Here is an 11,403-nt window from a genome sequence, read left to right on the forward strand (position 1 = left end):
GCATATCATTATGATTCTTCTTTTTCAAGAAAAATATTTTGAATCCAGGTTAGTGAAGAATTGTCATCAAGTTTCTATGGTTGAATGGTGTTAAATGAAGAAAGAAGATTCATAAAATGGATATAGGTTTTTTTGTTTGAGCAAAGCTGACAAATGTTAGTTTTTTCTTTTGATTTAAATGTATGTTTATGTAACATCTTTATTTATATATTCAACCACCAATTGCACTTATTTATTTGATTGTAGTTTTTCTATTTTGATTATATTTATTTTATATTATTTTTTGGTTGGGTTATCCTACACAACATATTTAAAAGTTAACATAATTTTGAACATTTAATATGTAATTATGATAGACTTATCATGATATGTTCTTCATATGAAAGTAATTTATCCATATTACTACCATAAGAATTACATATGACATTTACGAATATATATATATATATATATATATATATATATATATATATATATATATATATTATGATTTGTTTAACATGTATATGCACCTATGTATGTTATAAATTTATAATTAAATATCTTTATGTTTAATAATTGAAGGGATTCAAATGATGCATCAAAATCAATTATTTAGAAGAATATAATAATAATAATAATAATAATAATAATAATAATAATAATAATAATAATAATAATAATAAATATACATTTCCAAGTACCGTATTCATTTGAAACTCACACTACAACTCAAGAGTTTTCTAATTCATGTATATTTATTAGTTAAAACTCAAGAGTTTTTAACTTATGATTATTAATTAGTAATCACTAATAAGTTTTTATTTTCCTTTCTTTTATAAGGTTGTAAAGTTTTGCTCATTAAAAACATTAATGTATTTGAAGAGATTTATGATTTAAATATGAAGAGTTAATATAAATGTTATAATATATGTTTTAGTGTTTTTATGTTATTAAAAGTTATAGTGTTTATTTTTCATATTTTTTTATTATTCGTTGTATATATATCTTTTTTAATACAAATGTTATAATAGATGTTTTTCTATTTTTATGTTACTAAAAGTTGCAGTTCATATTTTGTTCATACGTTTTATTACCCGTTATATTATCATTCATTTGATATATAATTTACATAATTTTAAACGGTTTATAAAATTATCAAATAATTGTATATATCACAATGGCTTAAAAGTTAAACTATAATGTTTAACAAAACTAATATGTTAACTATATGTTTGCTTTACTACTAACATTTTGTTTCAAAGTAAAAATATTAAATAATAATTTGGTAAAAGTTATTATTTTAACTATATAATTCTATTCTCGCGCAACGCGTGGGGATTCGCCTAGTTAACAATATAAAAGGTTGTCATTCATTGATGGTGGCACTAAGGATTAGAGATAAGGCAAGGAACGGTGGTGGTGATCAGTGCCATGGCGCACTGGTGGTGGTGGTCATAACATCTATTGCTTCAAATCGAAACAGGAAATCAGTGAGAGAAATAGGGGGAGAGAATGGCGAAATTGGGGATTACGTTTTTGAATTTGTAGCTTCAAAAAACGATAAATAGGGGCAGATGAGGGAGAAATTCAAATCCCCTTATTATCAGATCTCTCCTCAAATTACGCTAAATGAAAACCGGGATAAGAAAAGCGATAAGAAAATTATGCATTAAGTAGCGGTACCTTGTGCATTAAAGCTCTTAGGGATTCAAGTTTGAATGTACCTATAACACACTAGTAATTCTTATATTGATTTTTTTACTTATTGACCAAATAAATAAGATTCAGTATAATGATTGTAAATAGAACAATAAAGTCTGTACGACTTAAAATTCAGCATTTTGAACAAATATATGTTATAAGGTAACACATATTTTTATCTTATAAACTGAAATGGAATAGTGGTCCGGGACCCCCGTGCCCCACATAGGTCCGCCCTTGATATTAATTGACCATCCATTCTAACCTATTGCAACATCAACTAATGAAGAAACAATGGTTCCTCCTTCACAATAAGTAATCCCGCCCAATCTCTAATCGTTGTAATGCGAAATAAGTCTAGTCTCTACCGACATTTAGACATATCATATCTCTAACTTTACCGACATTTACCTTTGTATTCACAAACCCTTTATATGACCGCAACCCATGTTACATTAACAAACAAATTTTACACACAAGCAAGTAAATAAAAGAATTAAAACTTATATGGAAAAGAACAAATTAAAAAAAGACAAAACTTCAAAAATGGTCCTTGTGGTTTCTGAAAGTATCAAATTAGTCCCTAAGTTCAAAAAACCTCACAGATGGTCCCTGTAGTTTCAAAACTTTTAACAAATGGTCCTTCCACCTAACTCCGTCAGCTTTCTACCGTTAAGTGAGGGACATTTTCGTCATTTCAATATACAGGGACCATTTATGAGGTTTTCTCTCTCTCTCTCTCTCTATATATATATATATATATATATATATATATATATAATTATTTAATTAAAGGGCCCCACTCTCTCTCTCTCTCTCTCTCTCTCTCTCTCCATATGCAGTTGTGCACCGATCCTCCTCAGCTTCATTCTCTCTTCTCTCTTCTTCATCTTCTTCGTGGCTTTCCCATATCATCTTTCTCTCTCTGATAATCACTAGCAATATCATCCTCCACAAATGCTCAAATTCCTTCACCCTTTCATAGATTATTAAACCATACCCCTTTCCCCCCTCCCCAATCAGTGGATTTAAGATCTACAGAAAAGAATTTGAAGAAGAAAAAAATGGAACGAGATTACCTACAGCAAGATTACACCTTCTTTAATGGCGGCAATTCCACTTCCGCCTCCACTGTTGCCGCCCTCTGCTTTTGGTTTTTCAAATATGATCGAAAAATCGAAGCTATGAGATGAGGTTGAAGAGCAACCAAATCTCTTTCACTTCCTTCACTGGCGATTTAAACAAAGCAACTGAGATCCTCTTCCTCATTTTAACTTCCGGGTATTTACTCAACTTAAATCCATTTTTCTCAATTTGATTTCTATTTTATTTTGTGGATTTTTGACTATTCGAGCTAACTCCAAGCACGAACAGCGATTGATCGGTAACTATCTATGGTTTTTTAAACAAGAAAATTCCAGAGTATTTTGGGAAGGGTAAGAACGATAATGTCATAAGATGAAGACATAATTTGTGGTGATATATCACTATGGAGATTTAGGGGAGAAATTGACAAAGTTGAGGTAGCGTCTGCATTACCAAAAACAGAGAGAGTTTGGTGGTTCATCGAGATACACATGAACCCGGTTTTGGAATCGATTAAAGAGGATGGAGATGTGGGGGCTAGTTCATCCAAATGACATGATTTTGAAGTTTGTGGATTAATCCATGGACCAGATTTGCAACATGGAGAGAAATGAACATGATTTTTGACCCAACCCACCTTGTTTCCCTTCAAATCTTCAATTGCAGGTCTAAAATCAAAAGGAACAAAATCAGAAGCGAGAATAGAAAGTGAAAAGAGAAATGGGTCAGTAAAAATGTGTAAATTGTTCTTTAAAGGTAGCTCAACCACTTCATCTTCTTTATGGTTTCCAAGCTTTACAATCGGTGGGGAAATCACGATCAATTGCCCCGGCGAGGTTTCTGCAACCATCAGAACTTACTTGAACTTTTGAGATATCTACCACCATTGAAGCACTTCAACTAGGCTTTTTTTTTTCTCCAACTAGGTTCCAACGATCTCCAAATCAGAAGGGTAGGGTTAGAATCAATGGCTAGGTTCCAATCTGTGTAAAAATCAAATTAATGTGTTATGGAAGAACTCGAAATATTTTTGCGGTAAATGTTTTTTTGGTGTTGATTGTTAGAAAGTCAATGTGTTGATTGGGTTCTTGAGAGAGAGAGAGAGAGAGAGAGAGAGAGAGAGAGAGAGAGAGAGAGAGAGAGAGAGAGAGAGAGAGAGAGAGAGAGAGAGAGGTGGGGCCCTTTAATTAAATAAGTATATTTTTTTCTTTTTTTTTTAAATAGAGAAAACCTCATAAATGGTCCCTGTGTATTGAAATGACGAAAATGCCCCTCATTTAACGGTAGAAAGCTGACGGAGTTAGGCGGAATGACCATTTGTTAAAAGTTTTGAAACCACAGGGACCATCTGTAAGGTTTTTTGAACTTAAGGACTAAACTTGATTTTTTGAAAACCACCAAGACCATTTTTGAAGTTTTATCTTAAAAAAAAACTACATAAATTTTCACGAGTTGATACCTACTAAAACATAAATTTCCGCAGGTCTAGAGCTACAAAAATCTGGCACCAATTGCTATGAATTCCAATTTTCGGACTATAAATATAAAATACGTAAATAGAAATAAACAATAATTGATTTATATAGATCCTCGTTGTTTTCGGCCATTCCTTTCAGAAAAAATTTATATATACTTGTGAAAAAATTAAGTTAAATGAAAAAAAAACAATCATTTATTCGTGCTTTAAACCAAATTGGCCTTAGACCCGTGACTTTTTTTTTTTTTTTTTTTTTTTTTTTTTTTCAGTTAATAGATAAATTTTCACGGTCAATAACTTAAAATTTATTCGTTTTTAAAAATAAAATAATTTTTTTTGTCTGAAGACACCACAATTTTTGTGGACATTTTTTAATTACTTAAAAACGATAGTCTACAAAGATTACAACTATTTTGGACATTTTCATTTTTAATTATTTTATAAAAAACTTAAAAAAAAAAAAAAAAAAAAACTACTGTCATTCTCATTTTTTTTTTAAAGTATATTTCCAATACTCTACAAAAATAAAAAGAAGTCTAAAAACTTATTTTTAAGTTGTAACCCTAATTAAACTCCTCTGGCTATTTTCTTCCCCACACTACTCACGACTCTACGAGAACACAATCACAGGTAGTTATCACCGGCCTTTCCTCCGCCTCGCTTCCCCGGTGCTTCCCATCTCGTCTCGCAGCTGCTTCAACACTGTCATCTACTGCCAGTCTCCATCGTTTCATCTCCTTTCCTCCTTCTCCTGTACTGGTCCTCTTTCTCCTTTTCTGATATTGATTAGCAATTTATAGTTTCCTCTCCCCTTTCCAGTAACGATTAGCGATTTCCGTTTGCTCCTTCTCCGACGTTGTGGTATCCGTTTTAGGGTTTTTGTAAATTAACGAAATTGATATTTGAGATGCGGTTATAGAAGGTAAAATTTCATTTGATTATTATTGTTATTATTGATTATTGCTTTACCTCCTGGGAAATGTTAAATGCATTAAAAATTGGATTTTTATCATATAAATACTTTGATGTCTACATCCTAATTTAAGTCGAGAATCAAACAGGACTTTACCAAACACTTTTCTAAATGAATTCCCCGGCGGCGGTCAATCGACCGCTCCGATTCTCTCCGGCAACCATTTTTCAGAACCCTAGAAGAATCAGAATCAGAAGCATCAGATTACCTCACCAGTTGGATGAATCGTCGTCTTGTTGTACTATATCGACTCTCACCTCCTCTAAAAGAATAGAATCTCAACACCACGGATACAGAGTTTGGAGTACTTCTCGTTTGCTGCGAAAACCTAGGGTTTCTTCAGACGATGCTCAGCCTAGTGTTCCTTTTTATGAATCTGAGGTCTCGGAGCCTAGTTTCCTTGAGTTTATTACTTCCGAGAGAGTTAAAGTTGTTGCAATGGTGGCTTTGGCGTTGGCACTCTGTAATGCAGATCGTGTTGTGATGTCTGTGGCTGTAGTTCCCTTGTCTCAGTCTCGTGGCTGGAGTCAATCCTTCGCTGGTGTTGTTCAGGTAACTCTTTCTATTGCTTCATACAATAATATAAGAATTTTGTGATTGATTTGGTTAGTGTCGTGTCTGAATAATTCACTTAATGGTTTGAGTGATTGTGTTTTCCAGTCATCATTCCTCTGGGGATATCTGATATCACCAATTGCTGGAGGAACTCTAGTGGACTATTATGGTGGCAAAGTAGTGATGGCATGTGGTGTAGCTTTATGGTCAATGGCTACATTTCTCACTCCATGGGCTGCTGAAAATTCTCTTTGGGCACTACTTAGCATGCGTGCTTTACTTGGAGTTGCAGAAGGTGTAGCACTTCCATGCATGAACAACATGATAGCAAGGTAATAACTTCATGATTCTCCATTTCCATTCACATCTTCATAACTTTACTCCGTTGTTTGTTGTCTAAATGTCTAGTGAAACTAAAAAGGCCTAGAATCTTATGAACTTTTCCCTTAGATGGTTTCCACAAACCGAAAGATCAAGAGCTGTTGGGCTTGCAATGGCTGGATTTCAACTCGGAAGTGCAATTGGACTCACACTTTCTCCTATTTTAATGTCACAAGGTGGTGTAGGAGGCCCTTTTATAATATTTGGATTATCTGGATTTCTTTGGGTTTTGGTGTGGGTGTCTGCAACTTCTAGCACACCTGAACGAAGTCCTCAGATATCAAAATACGAGTTACAATATATACAAAGCAAGAGGAAGAAATCCATCAAGGATGAAACTAGTCAAACAAAGTCAACCAAAATAATCCCACCCTTCAGACGTTTGCTCTCTAAACTCCCAACTTGGTCCCTCATTATTGCAAATTCCATGCATAGCTGGGTACATACTTTTATTATAGAGTAAATTACACGAATGGTCCTTATGGTTTAGGGTAATTTGCACGTTTGGTCCCTAACTTATTTTTTTAACTCGGAAGGTCTTTATTGTTTGTTTTTGTTACGTGTTTGGTCTCTTTCTTACCTAAAAAGACTATTTTGCCCTTGATTTTTTAATTTATTTAAATAAACACACCCCAACCCCACCCCACCCCCTCACCTTACCTTACCTACCCCACCATTTTTCCCTATTTAAATAATAGTCTTTTTTAGGTAAGACAGAGACCAAGCGCGTAACAAAAACAAACAGTAAGGACCAAACACATAACAAAAACAAACAGTAGGGGCCTTCTGAGTTAAAAAAATAAGTTATGGACCAATCGTGCAAATTACCCCAAACCATAGGGACCATTCGTGTAATATGCAATTCATTATATGTATGTTTTTACCACAGGGATTCTTTGTTATTCTTTCATGGATGCCTATTTACTTCAAAACAGTAAGTCTCAATGACAATTGACATTATATATATATATTAAAACGGTAGGTGGGGTGTATTTATTTATTTATTTCTTTAATTTATTTGGGTTACAGATTTACCATGTTGACCTTCGACAAGCAGCATGGTTTAGTGCTGTTCCATGGAGTATGATGGCATTCGTAGGTTACTTTGCTGGTGTTTTCTCTGACAATTTGATTCAAAGTGGTATGACTGTCACTTTGACTCGAAAAATCATGCAGGTGTGTAACATTAACATTAACATTAACATGAACATAAAAATAAATTCTTATCTTATCCATTTTTTGAATTTGTTTAAGGATAAAATTTAGAGCTTACATTGAATTGTTGTCACAGTCAATTGGTTTCATGGGACCTGGTTTTGCTCTTATTGGTTTAATTATGGCGAAAAGTCCGGTTGTTGCTTCTGCTTGGCTTACATTAGCAGTGGGCCTAAAATCATTTAGTCACTGTGGTTTCCTAGTCAACCTTCAGGTACCATCATCTTTTTCCAAACACAGTACAACCTGTTCTGTTCTGTTAACTAAAACACAGTACAACCTGTTCTGTTAACTGACTTGACTTACGTATCTTGTTTTGTTTGAGTAGGAAATTGCTCCACAGTATTCGGGTGTTCTACATGGTAAGAGACCTACGTAATCTAGAAAATTGATGACATAATTATTTGAGAAAAAAATTTAAGCGATTTTTGTTGTATAGGTATGTCAAATACTGCAGGGACATTGGCTGCTATAATTGGGACAGTTGGGGCTGGTTTTTTTGTTGAGTTGGTGGGTTCTTTTCAGGGCTTTCTGTTGCTTACGTCATTTTTGTATTTCTCAGCTGCTTTGTTTTGGAATATCTATTCCACTGGTGAAAGGGTGAATTTTGATGAAGCTACTTAATTAGCTCCTTTTTTGGGGGGACGTAATCATGTTGTAGATATGATGTTTTCTATGTGGTTATGTAAGATCAATGTAACATCTTTGTAGTTTATACATGTGAATCGAGAAGGAATTGTGATTACAATTTACAAACATGTTAGGCCTTCATTTCTCATCTCCATTCAGATACTATTATCCTTGATTGGACACTCTTGAAATTGAATTTTTGGTTCTCCTTTCAGGCATATTTTATAATTTATATGATAAGAATGATTATGTCTTTTGTACAAATTAAAGATCAATAGCGAGTCTTGTTCCACTGTTTGGGGATAGAAAAGAAACAATTTTGTGGCATTGAGACTCCAATATGGAGTCAACTTTAACCTTTTAAACATGAATTATAAACTTTGTTGATGTAAGCCATAAAAATTAGGAAGAAAGCATATTAATAACAAAAAGAAACAAGATCATTATGATCTATAAAGCTTAAGATCACAAACGGATATAGTAACTATAATTTGCCTAGCTCGAGATTAAGTGAGGAAGTGATGACTGATTATGAAGATTATGCAACTTGTAATGCTTGATTGTTAAATATAAGAATTTTTTAGCGTCAACTATATAACAAAACTATAAAGATGAGATCGGATCGTATTAAGATCTTAAGATCCTAATCGGGATCCTAATATTTCACTATACATCTTGCTTTAGATAAATCCTAGTGAGATTCGGATCGTTTTTGGTTTGTATGAATCTTAAAATCGTAAAATTTTAAGATCAAGATCGGGAACTTAACAACAATGGTTAGATCATATAAATTGGTAATATCATATATGATATTAATTAAGAACCAATATTGTTACAATTAGATAGTTTTTTCAAAGTATAATGCTTTAAATTGTAATTAGGAAAAACATAAGTAGGATGCTATATAAACAACGATACTTTATCTTGTTTTATATATTTATTAAATTATCTTGTTTTATAATGTTCGTATCGGTAGGAGCGATCGTGGTTACTTTGTACTTGCAAGAAAACGTTCCAATCCATCATGATGCTACTGTTCAGATTTCATCCTTTCAATGTTGGCACAGTGTGAGATCGAAGGTATTCCGATCTATCATGATGCTCCTGTTCAAATTCCATCCTTTTGATATTGGCATATTGTGGGATCGAAGGCGTTAGAGTTAAAAATAACAACATAATTTCAATTAGTCGGGTGTTTATAACATCTTATATTTATTTTATATTCTTATATTTTGAAAAACCTATTGCATTGTATCAATTTTTATTCTTATTAGGTGATTGTAATATAAGAAATCTAGCCAATTATTATATGAAAATAGTTTGTTGTATTTGGGTACATTTTAAAAATATAATTTGTAAATTGTAATAAGAAACAAAAGTAGGATAATCAAAAATTCATTATTGCATTTAAACCCATGAATATAAACAACCTAATGCGTTGCTATTATAGATTACGAGAACATAAAGGATTGCTATTTTGGGTATAGATATGAAATTAGATTGATAGTCACTAGATTATGACCCCGCGTAAAACACGAGGAAACATATAAAAATGTACATGTAAATGTGTAAAAAATTTGGCACTATAAAAAAATAAAGTAACATAAACAGACTTAGAATTATTGCCAACATTTAAATGTTTGAAAAAAAACAAAGAAATACTTGAATATCTATAATAGTTGAAAGATCTCTTTGTAAACATAACTTTTTGTTTTATTAGTTGGACAACCTTCCTCGTAATATATGAGTACCTTCAATCCCTTTTCACTTGTGATGCGAGAAACAAAAAATATATAACTGAAAATGAGTGAAGACAAGCTTATGCAAGTATAATCCAACATTTGATAATTATTGTCATTGACTTTTGTTAGTGGCCATAACAAAATAACTACTATTGGGAATTGCCTTCGCTGAAAACAGAATGAGATTCTTTCATTAGACGGAGTTAAATTAATGCAAGATATATAAGTAGTCTCCATAAAGAATCTATCATATATGATTCAGGCTTCAATGACGTTTCTTCCAAGCCTAACAATCTATAATCTAGTACAATTGCATAGTCCTTTGGTTTGGTCGATATTACAAAGTAATATGACCGGAACACCTATTTTTAGTGTAAGTTTATGGTTGGAAATTCTAGATGCCTTAAAATCATTCAACACAGCTGAAGAGTAAATTGATTCCTCAAAAAAAACCTGGTAACTCTATATCACGTAAAGAATTTGAACTCATATGTTTTCCCTTCATCTTCCATTAATCCTAAAATGTAGTCATTGGTAGCATCAAATTCTTCATTTGTAGGGACCAAAATAGATTTATCTTGAAAATATAATTGATCGTCAAGATGATTTTCAAAGGATAGATAAATAATGGATACAACTAGGGGTGCAAACAAGCCAAGCTACTCGCGAGCTACTCGAGATCGGATCGTTAAAAGCTCGACTTGAAATCGATTTTAAACGATCCCGAGCCGAGCTCGAGCTTAATATTAAGCTCGTTTATTAAACAAGCTCGAGCTCAATCCTATGTCATTAAGCTTGATTAGGCTTGCGAGCCTAAACGAGCCTTCATATAATATAATTTAATATTAATTTTATATATTAAAATAAAAACATATTAGGGGAATTATGGATTTAGGGTATTAGTAAACGAGCTTCTTAACGAGCTCGAGCCGAGCTTAAGCTTATTTAGACATGTCAGATAAAAAATGAGTCGAGCCCGAGCCCGAGCCGAGCTTGTATAATTCTTTACGAGCTCGAGCCGAGCTCAGTACAAGGAAGCTCGAATCGAGTCGAGCTCGAGCTCGAGCCTTATATAACTTAAACGAGCTCGAGCCGAGCCTGGCCAGGCTCGGGCTCGGCTCGGCTCGTTTGCACCCCTAGATACAACTGAATGAATATGGTCACCTATAGAGCGAACAACAACATCTTCTGGAAATTCAATTTCAGCTTCACCAGCATTAGGGCCGCCAATATTACCATCACCAATTTTAACAATCCACTCATCAAATGCTTTTGTCTCATCCAAATCTTAGTTATACAACCAAAATAAATCTCATGTTTACGGTTAAACGTAAAACTATACATCACGCCGTAATTTGGACGAATATGATGCATGCATAGTATCCGAACAATTGCCACTTTGTATTGCTAGAAGAATTTGTCTAAATCCATCTCCATATAAAATGGTCTTGCCTCCAAACGATTCTTAAAGATAAATACCTATAGAGCAATGATATAATCTTTGTTGACCATATTTGATGTATAAACTTCATTGTCGTTGAATTGTTCGTTAGAGTTCACTAATACTTTTGTATTGACACGCGATATCTCTCTAGACAATGCCACATAAAGTTGGACATGCGTGAAACCGATTTTGGGAGATAAATACCTACATTTGGAAT

The 11,403-nt window shown here is 33.2% G+C and overlaps 1 protein-coding gene across 1 annotated transcript; it reads left to right on the forward strand.

The window, feature by feature from the left end:
* Nucleotides 1-4,802: 4,802 nt before the first annotated feature.
* On the forward strand, nucleotides 4,803-8,218 carry PHT4;3 (phosphate transporter 4;3). The gene is made up of 9 exons (XM_078979123.1): nucleotides 4,803-5,168; nucleotides 5,308-5,771; nucleotides 5,880-6,106; nucleotides 6,225-6,594; nucleotides 7,045-7,089; nucleotides 7,185-7,331; nucleotides 7,447-7,584; nucleotides 7,699-7,732; nucleotides 7,810-8,218. Exons 2-9 carry the CDS (start codon nucleotides 5,331-5,333, stop codon nucleotides 7,992-7,994), a joined length of 1,587 nt encoding a protein of 528 aa, XP_078835249.1. The 5' UTR covers nucleotides 4,803-5,168; nucleotides 5,308-5,330; the 3' UTR covers nucleotides 7,995-8,218.
* Nucleotides 8,219-11,403: the final 3,185 nt, after the last annotated feature.

Source organism: Lactuca saligna, chromosome 2 (genome assembly GCF_052625555.1).
Source record: "Lactuca saligna cultivar CGN05327 chromosome 2, ASM5262555v1, whole genome shotgun sequence".
In the NCBI taxonomy this organism is placed as follows: domain Eukaryota; kingdom Viridiplantae; phylum Streptophyta; class Magnoliopsida; order Asterales; family Asteraceae; genus Lactuca; species Lactuca saligna.